This window comes from Chiloscyllium punctatum, chromosome 4 (assembly GCF_047496795.1).
Source record: "Chiloscyllium punctatum isolate Juve2018m chromosome 4, sChiPun1.3, whole genome shotgun sequence".
NCBI classification, from domain to species: Eukaryota; Metazoa; Chordata; class Chondrichthyes; order Orectolobiformes; family Hemiscylliidae; genus Chiloscyllium; species Chiloscyllium punctatum.
This window is the reverse complement of record NC_092742.1, coordinates 100,275,798-100,294,517: the sequence shown is the minus strand read 5'-3', so window position 1 is coordinate 100,294,517 and position 18,720 is coordinate 100,275,798. Positions and strand designations below refer to the sequence as shown.

General features: G+C 42.4%; 1 protein-coding gene across 7 annotated transcripts in view; it reads left to right on the top strand.

Moving 5' to 3' along the window:
- LOC140476586 (uncharacterized) overlaps positions 1 to 18,720 on the top strand; it is a 280,335-nt gene that overhangs the window by 79,434 nt on the left and 182,181 nt on the right. For all 7 annotated transcript variants that reach the window (XR_011960519.1, XR_011960521.1, XR_011960520.1 and 4 more), the window contains one exon: positions 8,251 to 8,391. Coding sequence is in view for 2 of the 7 variants with exons in the window: in XM_072569405.1 (XP_072425506.1) it covers positions 8,251 to 8,391 (141 nt within the window). In the remaining 5 variants the exon portion in view is untranslated. The remainder of the gene's footprint in view (positions 1 to 8,250; positions 8,392 to 18,720) is intronic.

The following is an 18,720-nucleotide window of genomic DNA, read 5'->3' as shown; positions in this document are numbered from 1 at the left end:
TTGAGTATAGGAATCATTGCAGACGTACAGGATATTGGTTAGGCCACTTTTAGAATATTGCGTGCAGTTCTGGTCAAGTGTGGGTCAAGTGCTGGCAAATGGGACTAGATTAGGTTAGGATATCAGCTTGGCATGGACAAGTTGAACCAAAAGGTCTGTTTCCATGCTGTACATCTCTATGACTCTATTAACCATCCTTTGGTTAACGACATTCCTCTTCATCTCAATTCTAAATGGTCTTTCTCCCTTCACTGTGTTCCCTTGGTTCCTAGTCTCTCCTACTAGTGGAAACATCTTCTCATCCATTCTTTCCAAGCATTTCAGCATGAGAAGTGAGTGATGATATCTCTGAAGAGGTTGACCTTTTTTTGAAACAAAAAAGGGTTTTATGTTATTGTTGATGATAGACGTGCTGAGTAAACAGCCAAGCCTATTTGCAAGATCTATCGTGGAGTATTTACCACAAATGTAGAAGATTGGGGCAGGTGTAGACCATTCAACCCCTCAAGCCCACTCCTGCATTCATTATAATCATGTTTGATTATCGAAGTCCGTACCCTAACGTCATCCTCTCACCAGGTCCTATAATCTCTTTGGCCACAACCGCTATTATCTGCCTGCTTCTTGAATGTTTTGGCCTCAACCACTTTTTCAGGTGGTGAATTCCACAAGTTCTCCAGTCTCTGGGTGAAAGGATTTCTCCCCATCTCAGTCCTGAAAGGTTTACCCCTTATCCTTAAATTATTATTCCTGTATCTGGACACCCTAATCATTAGGAACATCCTTCCTGCATCTAACCTGCTAGAATTTTATAAGTTTCTATAAGATTATCCCTTGTTCTTTTAAACTCTGGTGAATATAATCCTAACTAATTTAATCTCTCCTCATACGTTAGTCTTGCCATCCCAAGAATCAATCTGATAAACCTTCACTGCCATGTCTCTATTGCCCGGACATCCTTTCTTAGATAAAAAAAGACCAAAACTTAGCCTGCTTGGCACACCTTCCTCATTCCTGAAGAAGGGCTTATGCCCAAAACGTCGATTCTGCTGCTCCTTGGATGCTGCCTGACCTGCTGCGCTTTTCCAGCAACACATTTTTCAGCTCTGATCTCCAGCATCTGCAGCCAGCTGTCGAATCTTTGAGTACAAGAGTTGCAAGGTCATGTTGCAGCTGTACAGGACTTTGGTTAGGCCACTGTTGGAATATTGCATGCATTTCTGGTCTCCTTCCTATCGGAAAGATGTTGTGAAACTTGAAAAGGTTCAGAAAAGATTTAGAAGGTGTTGCCACGGTTGGAGGATTTGAGTTATAGGGAGAGCTTCAATAGGCTGGGGCTGTTTTCCCTGGATTGTAGGAGTCTGATGTGTGACCTCATAGAGGTTTCTGAAATCATGAGGGGCATGGATAGGATTAATAGACAGTCTTATCCATGGGGTAGGGGAAACCAGAAGTAGAGGGTGAGAGGGGAAAGATATGAAAGAGACCTAAGGGGCAACTTTTTCACGCAGAATGGAATGAGCTGCCAGAGGAAGTGGTGGAGGCTAGTACAATTGCAACATTTAAAAGGCATCTGGATGGGTATATGAATAGGAAGGGTTTGGAGGAATATGGAGGAATATGGAATGCTGGCAGGTGGGACTAGATTGGGTTGGGATACCTGGTCAGCATGGACAAGTTGGACCGAAGGGTCTGTTTCCATGCTATGCATCTCTATAACCTGACTCTAGATTTTCCTCTGTCATCTTTTCTTCAGTATTCTGCTTCACAGGTCTTTCATATGAACAGGTACCTTTCAGAGAGCTATCCAGCTAGCAGCCTGAAGTTGTTGATTTTATTGGCAGTTCTCCCCCTAACTGTTCAAAATGTCTAGGTTTATACCCCAAAACATTGGATCGTTTCATTGATTTGTTGTCAAAGTACTAAATTCAAATTTGATTGGATTTTGGTATGCGGGAGCATTTTTAAAACTGGTTGAACGAGTTTGAATGTGTTTTGTATCATTGCAACTCAGTTGCTCCATTGGTTTCATGGTCGAATGTTACATTTTAAATTCTTTCAGTACACTTTGTGCCAGCCAGAAATTTCAGCTCCCTTAACAGTACAGTATACGTCTACAACTTCATAATACTAATAAATCGCATCTACTAGCTCCCTTTATCTTGACGATTTCCAGTCGATTTGTCAGGCACGATTTCCCCTTTGTGAATCTATGCACACTGTCTGATTCTACCACTGTTTTGTAAGTGCGCTGCTGTAAAATCCTTGATAATGGACTCCAGCATCTTCCCTGCTATTAATGTCATGCTCACTTCTCTGTAAATCCAGTTTCTATCTCCCATTTTAAATAGTGTGGATATATTAGCTAACCTCCAATTTGTAAAAATTGTTCGAGTCTAAAAAATCTTGAAAATGACCACCAACGTATCGAAGTACTTCCTTAAGTACTCTGAGATGTGGATTATTAAATCCTGGGAATTTATCAGCCTTTAATCTATCAATTTCCACAACATCCTTTCTTTACTAATACAGATTTGCTTCAGTTCATACCTCTCATTAAGCCCTGTGTTCTCCATCATTCATGTACTGCACATTGGTACAGTTTATAATCAACTGCAACATGCCTTTTACTGCGACATGCTTGCAGCATGGATAGTTACTTGGGACTTCGATGTTGTGGCCATTTCGGAGACATGGATTAGAGCAGGGTGAGGAATGGATGTTGCAGGTTCCAGGATTTAGATCTTTCATTAAAAACAGGCAAAGATAGTATATCGGTGGCGGAGAGAAGTTTTGATGAGGACTCGTCTACTAAGGTAGTGTGGGCTGAGGTTAGAAACAGGAAAGAGGTCACACTGCTTGGAGATTTTTTATAGGCCTCCGCAGAGTTCCAGGGAGGTGGAAGAGAGGATTAGCAAAATTATTCTGAGTAGGAGTGAAAGGAACAGGGTGGCCATTATGGTGGACTTTAACTTCCCCAGCATTGACTAGAAATGTTATAGCTGTAGTATGTCAGATGGATCAGATTTTGTCCAATGTGTACGGGAGGTTTTCCTGACACAGTATGTCAAAGGGCCAACAAGAGGTGAGGCCACACTTGATCTGGTGCTTGGTAATGAACCAGGCCACATGTTTGATTTAGTTGTAGGTGAGCACTTTGGAGAGAGTGACCATAATTTAGTTTAGCGAGGGAAAGGGAGACTCTCTAGTGCTTATAGCCTGCCATGGACATATTCAAAGAATCTTCAGCCCCTTTTGTATTCATATGTATGTGCAAACAGGAAGCACATGTAGGCCATTCAACTCCTCAAGCCTGTTCTGCCACACACTAAGATCATGATTGATTTCTTTATGGCTTCAATTTTACATTTCTGTCTATGTCCGAAATCATTTGGCTCCCCCTTGTTCATCAAGAATGTAACGACCTCTACCTTAAAAATGTTCAATGCCACAGGTCAAGAGTTATTGATGGGGCAAGGGCAATTGTAATGCGATTAGGCAAGAATTAGGATGCATAGAATGGGGTAGCAAAATGCAGGGGTTGCAGACAGTCGAAATGTGGAGCTGGTTTAAGGAACAGATATTGCATGTCCTTGATAGGTATATTCCTGTCAGGCAGGGAGGAAGTGATAAGATAAGGGAACCATAGTTTACTACAGAAATTGCATCTCTTGTTAAGAAGAAGGAGGCTTATGTGTTGATGAGGCAAGATGGTACAGATGAGGCGATGGAGAGTTATAGATCAGCTAGGAAGGATTTAAAAAGAGAGTTAAGAGCAAAGAGAGGACACGAGCAGTCTTTAGCAAATAGAATAAAGGAGAACCCAAAGCTTTCTATAGGTATGTGAGGAATAAAAGGATGATTAGGGTAGGAATAGGGCCAGTCAAAGGCAGAAGTGGGAAGTTGAGTGTGGATCCTGTAGAGATTGGAGAGGTGTTCACTCAGTAAAGGAGAATATTGTAGAGGAGAAGATTGAGGTACGAGATATTAGATTAGAAAGGATCGAGGTTAGTTACACACAGGTGTTATCAATTCTAGAAGGAATGAAAGTAGACAAGTCCCCTGGGCCGGATGGTATTTATCCAAGGATTCTCTGGGAAGCTAAGGAGGATATAGCATAGCCTTTGGCTTTAATATTTCAGTCATCATTATCTACAGGTTTAGTACCTGAGGACTAGAGGATTGCAAATGTTGTGCTCCTGTTCAAGAAGGTCAGCAGAGATGACCCAGGTAATTATAAACCAGTGAGCCTTACTTCTGTTATAGGAAAGGTTTTGAAAAGGATTATAAGAGATACGATTTATAATCATCTAGCAAGCAACAATTTGATTTCAGATAGTTAACATGGTTTCGTCAAGGGCAGGTCGTGTCTCACAAACCTCATTGAGTTTTTTGAGAAGGTGACCAAGCATGTAGATGAGGGTAGGACAGTTGACATGGTATACATGCCTTTGATAAGGTTCCACGTGGTAGGCTGATAGGGAAAATGCAGAGGCATGGAATTGAGGGTGATTTTGCAGTTTGGATTAGAAACTGTCTGAAAATATTCAGTCTGGAGTCCAGTTACTAGTGGTGTGCCATAAGGATCGGTTTTGGGACCACTGCTGTTTGTCATTTTTATAAATGACTTAGACGTAGGCATAGTAAATTTGCAGACAACACTAAAGTCGGTAGAGTAGTGGACAGTGTGGAAGAATGTTACAGGTTGCAGGGGGACTTGGATAAATTGCAGAATTGGGCTGAGAGGTGGCAAATGGAGTTCAATGCAGCTAAATGTGAGGTGATGCACTTTGGGAAGAATGTTGTAGTTCTGTTTGCCGAGCTGGGAATTTGTGTTGCAGAGTTTCGTCCCCTGTCTAGGTGACATCCTCAGTGCTTGGGAACCTCCTGTGAAGCGCTTCTGTGATCTTTCCTCCGGCATTTTTAGTGGTTTGTCTCTGCCGCTTCCGGTTGTCAGTTCCAGCTGTCCGTTGCAGTAGTTGGTATATTGGGTCCAGATCAATGTGCTTATTGATTGAATCTGTGGATGAGTGCCATGCCTCTAGGAATTCCCTGGCTGTTCTCTGTTTGGCTTGTCATATAATAGTACTGTTGTCCCAGTCAAACTCATGTTGCTTGTCATCTGCGTGTGTGGCTACTAAGGATAGCTGGTCGTGTCATTTTGTGGCTAGTTGGTGTTCATGGAGGCGGATCGTTAGCTGTCTTCCTGTTTGTCCTATGTAGTGTTTTGTGCAGTCCTTGCATGGGAGTTTGTACACTACATCGGTTTTGCTCATGCTGGGTATCGGGTCCTTCGTTCTGGTGAGTTGTTGTCTGAGAGTGGCTGTTGGTTTGTGTGCTGTTATGAGTCCTAGTGGTCGCAGTAGTCTGGCTGTCAGTTCGGAAATGCTCTTGATGTATGGTAGTGTGGCTCGTCCTTTGGGTTGCGGCATGTCCTCGTTCCATTGTCTTTCCCTTAGGCATCTGTTGATGAAATTGTGTGGGTATCTGTTTTTGGTGAATACATTGTATAGGTGTTCTTCTTCCTCTTCTTGCAGTTCTGGTGTACTGCAGTGTGTTGTGGCCCTTTTGAACAATTTTCTGTATTGGGTGGAACAAAGATTTTACAATTTCTGCTCTTCTTCAAGATTGCTCATTTATTTATGTTAGAGAGCAATTTTAGGCACGATAACCTAAGCATATGCTAAATTTGGATGGTGTATTCTGTTACCAGGTAGTCTAGTGAAGCTACAGATAAGAAAGAGCTAAGAGCTGTTTGAAGAGAGAGCTAAGAGCAGCAAGGAGGGGACATGAAAAATCCTTAGTTGGTAGGATTAGGGAAAACCCAAAGGCTTTCTATAGGTATGTCAGGAATAAAAGAATGACTAGGGTAGGAATAGGTCCAGTCAAGGATAGTAGTGGGAAGTTGCGTGTGGAGGCTGAAGAGATTGGGGAGACACTGAATGAATACTTTTCGCCAGTCTTCACTCAGGAACAGGACGTTGTTGCCAATGTGAATACTGAGTCACAATTAATTAGAATGGACGGCTTTGAGGTATGTAGGGAAGAGGTGTTGGAAATTCTGGAAAGGGTGAAAATAGATAAGTCCCCTAGGCCTGATGGCATTTATCCTAGGATTCTCTGGGAAGCAAGGGAGGAGATTGCAGAGCCATTGGCTTTGATTTTTATGTCCTCGTTGTCTACAGGAATAGTGCCAGAAGACTGGAGGATAGCAAATGTGGTTCCCTTGTTCAAGAAGGGAAGTAGGGATAACCCTAATAACTATAGGCCGGTGAGCCTCACTTCTGTTGTGAGCAAAGTCTTAGAGAGAATTGTAAGGGATAGGATTTATGAACATCTGGATAGGAATAATGTGATCAAGGATAGTCAGCATGGTTTTGTGAAGGGCAGATCATGCCTCACAAACCTTATTGAATTCTTTGAGAAGGTGACTAAGGAGGTGGACGAGAGTAAAGCGGTAGATGTGGTGTATATGGATTTTAGTAAGGCATTTGATAAGGTTCCCCATGGTAGGCTACTGCAAAAAATACGGAGGTATGGCATTGAGGGTGAGTTGGAGGTTTGGATTAGGAATTGGCTGGCTGGAAGAAGACCGAGGGTAGTAGTTGACGGTAAAGGTTCATCTTGGAGTGCAGTTACTTGCGGTATTCCGCAAGGATCTGTTTTGGGATCATTGCTGTTTGTCATTTTTATGAATGACCTGGAGGAGGGACTAGAAGGTGGGTGAGCAAGTTTGCGGATGATACGAAAGTCAGTGGAGTTGTAGACAGTGAGGAAGAATGTGTCAGGTTACAGCGGGATATAGATAAGCTGCAGAGCTGGGCAGATGGAGTTCAATGTGGGTAAGTGTGAGGTGATTCACTTTGGTATGAGTAACAAAAAGATGGGGTACTGGGCTAATGGTCGGATACTTGGTAGTGTAGATGAGCAGAGGGATCTTCGTGTCCATGTACACAGATCTCTGAAAGTTGCCACCCAGGTAAATAGTGCGGTGAAGAAGGCATATGGCGTACTGGCTTTTATTGGTAGAGGAATTGAGTTCCGGAGTCCTGAGGTCATGTTGCAGTTGTATAAGACTCTGGTGCAGCCGCATCTGGAGTATTGTGTGCAGTTTTGGTCGCCATACTATAGGAAGGATGTGGAGGCACTGGAACGGGTGCAGAGGAGGTTTACCAGGATGTTGCCCAGTATGGTAGGAAGATCGTATGAGGAAAGGCTGAGGCACTTGGGGCTGTTTTCATTGGAGAAAAGAAGGTTTAGGGGTGACTTGATAGAGGTGTACAAAATGATTAGGATTTAGATAGGGTTGACCATGAGAACCTTTTTCTACGTATGGAGTCAGCTATTACGAGGGGGCATAGCTTTAAATTAAGGGGTGGTAGGTATAAGACAGATGGTAGGGGTAGCTTCTTTACTCAGCGAGTCGTGAGTTCATGGAATGCCCTGCCAGTAGCAGTGGTGGACTCTCCCTCTTTATGGGCATTTAAACGGGCATTGGATAGCCATATGGAGGATAGTGGGCTAGTGTAGGTTACGTGGGCTTGGATCGGCGCAACATCGAGGGCCAAAAGGCCTGTACTGCGCTGTATTTTTCTGTGTTCTATGTTCTATAATGGGCAAGGGTTTATAAATTGCCAAAAGATGAAATCTTAATTCTTTGCAACCAATAACTGGAAGAGTTTCTGACTCATTCAACACTGCATGTTAAATGGGAGATTTGACAAAAAGACAACAGATAGCTTACGAGCTGTGATGAGGAGTTCAGGTCGGAGGTATTCAGCATACATGCGACTTTAAATGTTGTTACCATGGTAAATCATGTGCACCAGCATTAAAGAAGGTGAAGGATATATTGCTAGGGTACAAAAAGATTGATAGTGGGGTAAGGAAGAGCAATCTTTGCCAGAGTTGCTCTAACCATAATGGAATAGGTAAGATATTTGAAGATAGGCTGTTTAAGGAGAGAAGAATATATAAACTTTTTTACATTGTTAGAATCATAGAAGTTTAAATATGCCTGACCAGCAAAATTAAAGTATGTATAAGAGCGGCTTATTTGTATGATTCAATTATTTTTGTGCTACCTTCATCTTTTATGCATATCTTATTAATATATTAATAAAATTATATTGAGCTCTTTGTTAAGGAAAAGCTCAATATTCGCAGCCTTTTACCTGTTCTTGCAAGATGGGGAAGGTATTTGTTATTGCTGCTGTGGTCTGATTTATTTGTACCACTTCACATTTACAGGAAAAGAGGGTGGTCAGTGAAAAACGGACATTTGGACCAACAAGCAGTCTTAGAGGGAGTGAAGCAGATGCAGGTCAAAGATTTTCTGTAGGAAGAGGACAAAGACTTCGTAAATTTGTTGTGGAGGAAAGCAAAGCAAAGGTAGGAATTAACTAATGCTATTTTTTTGGACCCCTTTATTAAAGGAAAACTCTCGATGCACTCCAAATTGACCAGTGTATCCAATATTGTTCAAGTACCCATATATTTGATAAAAAGAATTTACTGTTGTCATAGAATAAATGAGGTTGATTTTAAACCACCAGATTGGTGGGAGTATGAAGGGGTTTCAAATTCAGAAAATACAAGACAATACCATTCTGTGTGTTAATAGAGTTTTGTTGAGGAGTGCCGGTGTTTAACATGCTCCCATCAGAGATAGTTCTGTGATACAAATATTTAAATGTAGTTGAACATCTCCTATTTTTACAGGTTTTTCAATTTAATACCTGTCAGTTGAATTTCCAATACTTGGGAAACCTGGCAGCTGGCGAGACCTGTGCACAGCTGGCTCTTACTGTTAAATCCCTCTTACCACTTTGTTCGTGAACCAGGTGGCACAGGAGTTCTCCCGCAAGCTGATCAAACTTCTTCCTTGTGGTTAGGTGATATCCAATCCCTTCCTGATGGCCAAATCTCTCCAAGGACTTTGGCACTTTGACTACAGCAAGACCTCTAATTTCCCATCACTCTCCAATAATGATTACCTGCAGATCTCCCATTAGTTTCCATGACCGCCACCCCTCACCCCCCCAATTCCTCTCCTCCATCTCTGATGGTAATGCCTTTGGATGTCACTTTAGTGGCCAAGTGGTATTATTGCTGGATTATTAAATCAGAGATCTTGGTAATGTTCTAGGGACGAGGGTTTGAATCCTGCAATGGCAGATAGAGGAATTTGAATGCCTCAAGGGGAACATTACAGTGCAGTACAGGCCATTCAGCCCTCGATGTTGCGCCATCCTGTGAAACCAATCTGAAGCCTCTCTATCTAACACTATTCCATTTTCATCCTTACATTTATTCAATGACCATTTAAATGCCCTTAAAATTGGCAAGTCTACTACTGTTGTAGGCAGGGTGTTCCACGCCCCTACCACTCTTTGAGTAAAGAAACTACCTCTGACATCTGTCCTATATCTATTACCCCTCAATTTAAAGTTATATCCCCTCCTGCTAGCCATTACCATCTGAGGAAAAAGGCTCTCAGTATCTACCTTATATAACCCTCTGATTATCTTTTCTGTCTCAATTAAGTCACCTTCTTCTCTGCAATTAAAAAAGACTCAAATCCCTCAGCCTTTCTTCATAAGGTGTTCCCTCCATACCAGGCAACATCCTAGTAAATGGGATGGGAACTGAAATTGTATTTTGAATATGCAGGAGGTTGAGAGCAGTGAAGTTAGAATTAAGGTTTCAAGGTTGCAAGAAGGCACCAGCAAGCAGAACATTGGTTTGAAGTGTGTCTACTTCAATGCCAGGAGTATCGGGGTTTAAGGTGGGTGATTTGCAGCATAGGTTGATACCTGGGATTTCGATGTTGTGGCCATTTCAGAGCAGGGACACGAATGGTTATTGCAGATTCTGCGATTTAGATGTTTCAGTAAGAACAGAGAAAATGATAAGGGGTGGAGGTGTGGCATTGATAATCAAGGACAGTATTACAGTTGCAGAAAGGGCGTTTAAGGACTCATCCATTGAGATAGTATGGGCTGGAATTAGAAACAGGAAAGGAGAGATAACCCGGTATAGGCGTCCAAATAGTTCCAGTGATGTAGAGGATAAGATAGCAAAGATGATCCTTGATAGGAGCGAGACTGGAGGATAGCAAATGTTGAGAAGGTGACATATATCCTTCATCACTATCCACAACTCTACCAACCTTAGTGTCATCCGCCTAAATTTACTAACCTTGTGCACCCCCATCCAGGTAACTAATAAAAATGATAAACAGAAATGGCCCCAAACCTTGCAGTACATCACCAGTAACTGAACTCCAGAATAAACATTTCCCATCAAACACCACCTTTCAGCTAGCCAATTTCTGATCCAAACCACTAAATCACCCTCAATCCCATGCCTCCGTATTTTGTTCAATAGCCTACCGTAGGGAACCTTATCAAACGCCTTACCCAAATTCACGTACACCACATCAATGGCTTTACCCTCATCCACCTGTTTGGTCACCTTCTCAAAGAACTCAATAAGGTTTGTGAGGCATGGCCTACCCTTCACAAAACCGTGTTGACTATCCCTAATCAACTTATTCATTTCTAGATTATTATAAATCCTATCTCTTATAAGCTTTTCCAACACTTTTCCCACAACCAAAGTAAGGCTCACTGGTTTATAATTTCCAGGGTTGTCTTTACTCCCCTTCCTGAACAAGGGAGCAACATTTGCTATCCTCCAGTCTTTTGGCACAGTGATGACATAAAGACCAAGGTCCAAGACACTATAATCTCTTCCCTGGCTTCCCAGAGAATCCTAGGATAAATCCCATTCGGCGAAGACCACCTCCTTGTGAACTTCAATCCCATCTCATCTAGTAGCCTGTATCTCAGTACTCCCCTCGACCGCATTGTCTTTTTCCAATGTTAATACCGATGAAAAATATTCATTTAACACCTCCTCATCTCCTCTGAGTCCACCCACAACTTCCTTGATTGGCCCTAATCTTACTCTCGACATTCTTATATTCCTGATATACCTATAGAAAGCCTTAGGGTTTTTCTTGATCTTATCCGCCAATAACTTCTCATGACCCTTCCTTACTCTTCTTAGTCTCTCTTTAGATCTTTCCTGGCTAGTTTGTCACTCTCAAGCACCCAACTGAGTCTTCACATCTCATCCTAACGTCAGCCACCTTCTTCCTCTTTACAAGACATTCAACTCCCTTAGTAAAACACGGCTCCCTCACTCAACCACTTCCTCCCTGCCTGACAGGTGCATACTTATCAAAGACAGGCAGTAGCTGGTCCTTGAATAAGGTCCACATTTCAATTGTGCCCAGCCCATGCAGTTTCCTTCCCCATCGTATGCATCCTTAATCTTACCTAATTGCATAATAATTACCTTTCCCCCCTTTATAACTCTTGCCCTACGGTTTATACCTGTCTCTTTCCATCGTTAAAGTAAACATAACTGAATTGTGGTCACTTTTACCAAAGTGCTCACTTACCTCCAAATTAAGACCAGTCCAGGTACATTATCTAGTACCAAATCCAATGTGGCCACACCCCTTGTTGGCCTGTCTCCATACTATGTGAGGAAACCCTCCTGCACACATTGGACAAAAACTGACCCATCTAAAGTACTCAAACTATAGTGTTTCCAGTCAATATTTAGAAAGTTAAAGTCCTTCATAACAACTACCCTGTTACTCTTGCTCCTATCCAGAATCAACTTTGCAATCCTTTCCTCTATGTCTCTAGAACTATTCGGAGGCCTATAGTAAACTCCCAACAGGGTGACCTCTCCTTTCCTGTTTCTAACCTCTGCCCATACTACCTCACTAGACAAGTCCTCAAACATCCTTTCTGCAACCGTAATACTGTCCTTGAGTAACAATGTCACACCTCCCCCTCTTTCACCATCTTCTGTGTTCTGTGTTACTGAAACAGTTAAATCCTGGAACCTGCAACAACCATTCCTGTCCCTGCTCTATCCATGTCTCTGAAATGGCCACAACATCGAAATCCCAGGTACCAACCCAAGTTCATCCACCTTATTCCGGATGCTCCTGGCACTGACGTAGACACACTTCAAATCACCTTCCTGCTTGCCAGTACACTCTTGTGATCGTGAAACTATATTTCTTAACTCACTACTCTCGATCTCCTGGACACTGGAATGACAAATTCAGGTTCCCATCTCCCTGCTGGATTAGTTTAAACCCTCCCGAAGAACACTCCCGGGATATTGGTACCCCTCTGGTTCAGGTGTAAACCATCCTGTTTGTAGAGGTCCCACCGACCCTAGAATGAGACCCAATTATCCAGGTATCTGAAACCCTCCCTCCTGCATCACCCCTGTAACCTTGTGTTCAACCCTTCTCTCTCCCTATTCTTCCCCTCGCTAGCATGTGGCACGGGTAACAAACCAGAGATAACAACTCTGTTTGTCCTAGCTCTTAGCTTCCACCCTAGCTCCCTGAATTTCTGCCTGTGTCATTAGTGCCTACGTGGACCACGATTTGGGGTTGCTTCCCCTCCCCTTCAAGGATCCCAAAAACACAGTCTGATATATCATGAGCCCTGGCACCTGGAAGGCAACACACCAACTGTGAGTCTCGCTCATTCCCACAGAACCTCCGATCTGTCCCCCTAACTATGGAGTTCCAAATGACTAATGCTCTGCTCCTCTTCCCCCTTCCCTTCTGAGCAACAGGTCTCTGTGCCAGAGACCTGCGCCCCATTGCTTACACCTGGTAAGTAGTTCCCCCCAACAGCATCCAAAATGGTATACATGTTGAGGGGAATGGCCACAGGGGATCCCTGCACTGTCTGCCTGTTCCCTTTCCGTCCCCTGACAGTAACCCATCTGCCTCTTTCTTGCACCTGAGGTGTGACGACCTCCTTCTAACTCCTCTCATTAACCCCCTCCGCTTCCCGAATGACCTGAAATTCATCCAGCTCCAGCTGCAGCTCCACTTCCATAATGTGGTTTTCTACAAGGTCCCTAATAGGAGGCTCTTTCAGAAGACTAAGATGCATGGGATCCATGGTGACTTGGGTACATGGATTCAGAATTGGTTTGCCCATAAATGGCAGCGAGTAGTGGTGGAGGTGTGCTTTTCTGGCTGCAAGTCCGTGACTAGTGGTACGTTGACCTCTCTCGTTTGTGATCTATGTAAATGACTTTGATGAAATGTAGAAGGGTGCGTCAGTAAGTTTGCAGACAAGACAGATCTGTGGAGTTGTGGATAGTGTAAAAGCTTGTCAAAGGATACAGCGGGGTATAGATCAGCTGCAGATACAGGTGGAGAAATAGTAGATGGTCTTTAATCTGGGCATGTGTGAGGTACTGCAATTTGAAAGATCACTTGTTAAAAGCATACAGTTAATGGCAGTACCCTGAGCAGCATTGAATTACAGCGGGATCTGGGGGTCTAAGTCCATAGCTCCCTGAAAGTGGCCACGTAATTAGCTAGAATGGTAAAGAAGGCATATGGCATGCTTGCCTTTATTGGTCAGGGAACTGAATACAAGAGTCAGGGTGTTGTAGCTTTATAAGACGTTGGTCAGGCCACACTTAGAGTGCTCCATTCAGTTCTGGTCACCACATTACAGGAAGGGTGTGAAGGTTTTGGAGAAGCGCAGTAGAGGTTTACCAGGATGCTGCCAGGATTAGAGAGTATGAGCTATATGGACAGGCTCGTAAACCCGGGTTGTTTTCTCTAGAGCTGCGGAGGCTGATGGGAGACTTGGTAGAAGGCTTGATAGAATGAACAACTGGAATCAGCAACTGGAAGGAGTGGGAACGGAACCAAATAAATTCCAGAAGATACAGTACAGCAACGCTTCACAGGACTGAAGATGTTACCTAGACAGGGAACGAAACATCTGCAAATCAACTTCCCAGCTCAGCAACCATACCCAGAATTACAACAACTGGCACCCAAGCTACAAATGTTTACGCAAACCTTGAGAAGGCTATAAAATTATGAGATGCATAGATAGGATTGATGGTCGGAATATTTTTCTCAGAGTTGAAATATCTTATACTAAGGGGCATGTATTTAAGATGAGAAGGGGAAAGTTCAAAGGAGATGTGAGGGGCAAGTTGTTTTTACACAGTATGGTAGGAGTCTGGAACATGATGCTGGGGTCGTGGTGCAGGCAGGGGTAGTAGGCAGACACGAAAGAGGCATTTAAGCGACTTTTACATAAGCACATGAATATGCAAGAAATGGAGGCATATGGACCAAGGGCAGGCAGAAGGGATTAGTTTAATTTGGCATCATGTTCATGTAGGGTTCTCTCAATTTCTCTGTCCTCCGACCCATTCCAACCTCATCTTTTCATGCCTGGATCATTATCTACTCCTTTGTCTGTCCAACTGTTTTTCAGATTAGATTAGATTGCATACAATGTAGAAACAGGTCCTTCAGCCCAACAAGTCCACACCAATCCTCCAGAGTAACACACAACCGGTTTTCTCTGACTGTGGGCTATATCCCCACCTACCATTTACTCCTTTAAACACACTCTCTCTCCCCCACCCCCACCCAATATGTCTTCTGGGTATAAACCAACACTTTACCATCAGTTATGATGAAGGGTCACTTGACTCGAAAAGTTAACTCTGATTTCTCTCCACAGATGCTGCCAAGCCTGCTGAGCTTTTCCAGCAATTTCTGTTTTTTTTCCTGATTTACAGCATCAATAATTCTTTCTATTTTTATTCAACAGTAATATGAGCCTGGTATCTGTGTCTGAAACACCAAGCACAAAAAAACTGGTCTGACCACATTTGATTATTGTGAGCAGTTTTCGGCCCTTTCAATAAGAAAGGAAGTGCTGGCTTTGGAGGAGGTTCAGCAGAGGTTTACAGCAATAATCCCAGGGTTGAAGGGCTTGCTGTCTGAGGAGCAGTTGAGGAGTCTGGGTCTGTACTCAGTGGAGTTTAGAAGGATGAGGAGGGATCAGATTGGAACTTATAGAATACTGAGAGGAGTGTATAGATGTTTCCATTAGTAGGAGAGACAATGACGCTAGCGCACAACCTCCAAGGGAAGAGGTGACCCTTTAGAACTGAGATGAGGTGGAATTTCTTCAGCCAAAGGGTACTTAGTCTGTAGAACTCATTGCCACAAAGAGCTGTGGAGGCCAAGTCATTGAGTGTATTTAAGACAGCGATAGATAGGTTTTTGATTAGTGAGAGGATCAAGGGTTATGAGAAAGAGGCAGAAGAATGGGGTTGAGAAACTTTCAACTATGGTTGAATGGCAGAATAGACTCAATGGACTGAATGGCCTAATTCTGTTCTTACATCTTATAGTCTATGGTCTAATGGCCATTAGCCATAATCAAATGGCAGAGCAAACTCAGTGGGCTGAATGGCCCATGGCCTCCTCCTATGGTCTTATAGTCTAAGGCAAGACAAGACTATGCAAGGCAGGGATGCTGTGAGCATCCATGGAGGCATCCATGAGTAAATGCTATGAGAGTGAGCAAAGATGTAGCCTTATCCAGTCCTTAAGCTGGGTGTGTCCCCCTGAATGAAGAGGTACAGCTGTAGCTATCACCCAAAGATCCAGCATTTAAGTGCATAAGCATCCTGTAAGTGAGCTACAGGTATGCCATGTAGGTTCTTAGAGGATGATACATATCAGGTGATAATATCTGTGGACTTAGTGTATGCGTACTGAGTCTGAGCTGAGATGTTGGTGTCCAGTTCCCTATCACTGGGTGGGTTGGCTCATTGACAATTCGTCACTTCCTGGTTTTAAAAAAAAAACTCACCATGCCGCTGTGGAAAGCATAAAAAATGGTGTGAATTGCTCTCAATGTTGAGATGGGTCCAACTGCATTTGTTGTCCAATTGTGCCATACATCCAGGCATAGCCCACGTCACTCAGCCTTTTGTAGGTTTCTACATTTGTTTTTGTTTTTCCGGTGAACGATTATGCAATGGAGGGGTTATAAAATACATTGCTTAATATTGTTAGATGGGTTTATAGAATGGTTTTGGAGTGACTGCTGTCAAATATTGTTAAAGAAAGAAACTGTGAAACCTTGTAACAGTCTGTTTATTGGTCTTTAACTATGAAAAATAAAATTTATAATTATCAGTTTTTCTGACATACTTCATCGTTAAGAGGATTCTGAAGTCTTGGGGGTGTATTTCTATCACTCATTATTCTGAAACTGAAGGTGATTTACTCCAAAAGGATTTGAAGTTAACTTATCTTTGTTAAAGTCTCAGATTGAAATTGGAGCATTTCTGTACTGTTAATAAATGTGATTAGAATAGGTTCTGACAAAGTGTATTGTCTCATAATTAGAGAAATTTAGTATCTTGATGTAACATGCATAATCTTAAAAAAAAAATTATTTTTTATTTACCGAATTATATATTTATCCCAGTTTATTGTTGTGGTTCTGTTCGCCGAGCTGGGAATTTGTGTTGCAGACATTTCGTCCCCTGTTTAGGTGACATCCTCAGTACTTGGGAGCCTCCTGTGAAGCACTTCTGTGATCTTTCCTCCGGCATTTGTAGTGGTTTGAATCTGCTGCTTCCGGTTGTCAGTTCCAGCTGTCCACTGCGGTGACCGGTATATTGGGTCCAGGTCGATGTGTTTGTTGATTGAATCAGTGGATGAGTGCCATGCCTCTAGGCCTTCGCACAAAATTTGAATCCCAGTTTATTAATTATTTACAATCATAGCTGTGTGTTTGGTTAACTTGAATTCTGCTCAATCCTTGAGGTAATTGAATTCCTCAATAAATAGCTATTTTACTTGTTATGTACTGTCTTACCGAAGCATTTTTTACCTTTTAGCTCCCTTCATTTTCCCAAGAGGTCAATGACATTATCTCAGAGTCCATCAAACACTCTGTGTTTCAGGCAAACCACTTAGAATTAAGCAAAATGCTATAGAAGCTGTGAATCTGAAGTGCAGACATTTCTGGAACTAGTCAGCAGGTTGGAACATCAGCTATAGAGAGAGAAATAATTGGGTTTTAGTACTATAGTCAACAACAAATTATTGATTTCTTTTGATACAGTTATTTCAGAATCATAGTAAATGGATAGGATTACAGGCAGAGATTGGGTATTGGTAGAGATTGTTGATATATGGGTGATTTGGGTTGAGGGAACAAGCCTATTGCAGCAATGGAAGGGATAAGCCACTTGAAGTTGAATTACCTGTTTTGAGAACTTGAGTAAGAATGTTCAACTTCTTTCTACAGTGCATTGGTGATGTTGGGGTAAAACTGAAAAATGTGTTGCTAGAAAAGCGCAGCAGGTCAGGCAGCATCCAAGGAGCCGGAGAATCGACATTTCAGGCATAAACCCTTCTTCAAGATGTTGGAGCAAGACTTGTAACACTTTAGTCCATGCCTACTTCTTTTCATTGCATCCTGAACATCTTTCTGGAGAGCTTTATGCTCATTCCAGATATAGGACTTTTCTCCTTTCCACTTTTTTCACCAACAACTCTAATTCATTGTCCCACCTCTAGTTCACCATTGCTACTGAGCTATCTGACTGCTCATTTGACATCCAGTACTGAGTGAGCAAACATTTATTCGAATTAAATGCTGGGAGACAGAAATCATTGTTTTTATTCCAGCTCTAAATTCCAATGTCTACCAACCAACTCCATCCCTCTCTAGGCAACGATCTGTGATTAAGCCGGTCTGTAACCCTAAATGAGCTTCCAACTTCATATTTGTGCTATTTTTAAGATCGCTTGCTTCCAGCTCTGTTGTTTAATTTAACCCCATGTTTTGTCTCGGCCTGCTGAAAGCCTCCTTCGTGCCTTTGTTATTTCTGGACGTGACTATTCCAATTCACTCCTGACTGATCTCCCACATACTATTCTCTGTAAACTTGAGCCTATTCAAAATATTGCTGCTCGTGTTTTAACTTGTAGCAAGTCATTTCTCCTAATGTCCCTGTGACCGCCAACTCTGGATCAAGCAAAGTCTTGATTTTAAATTCCCATTTTTATCTTTAAATCACAATAGAGTGTCATTCCTACCTATCTCTGTAATCTTCTGTAACCTCATAATCTCTGTCTACGTTCCTCTAATTCTGGCTTCTTGCGCATTCTCAATTATTCTTGCTCTACCATTTCAATTGCCTAGGCCTCAAACTCTAGAATTCCCTCCCTAACTCTCCCTTGGATCTGTACCCCACCTTGCTTCCTTGTTACATGTCCGTTTCATCAAGCTTTTGATCATTGGATCTAATAACACCCCTTGACTCAGTATCATCATTTGCTTGACAAACCTCATGGGGATACTGTATGATGTTAATGGTACTAGAACCTTGTCATAAAACTAACTCCTTGCTTCCTCAGTGCACTTTTAAGGAAGTGCAGCTTGCCTTTAAATAGTATTGGCTACACCCAACATGCCATGACTCAATGGGATGATGCTTTGAAAGTCAAGCTCCACAATTCAGAGTTGTCACCAGAATTAACCAATTTGCCTGATTTCCAGGCCCAGGTTGGTAGAGAGCACAGGTCACGTTTTTGTACTTAAGAAGAATTACTATTTATTTCAAGATTGAGAGATGCGGTGTTGGACTGGGGTGTACAAAGCTAAAAATCGCACAACACCAAGTTACAGGTTTAATTGGATGCGCTAGCTTTCAGAGTGCTGCTCCTTCACTAGCTTTCAGAGTGCTGCTTATTTATTTCAAATAATTAGACTCAAGCTACAACAAGTAAACAAGTAAACAGATGGCACATAACAG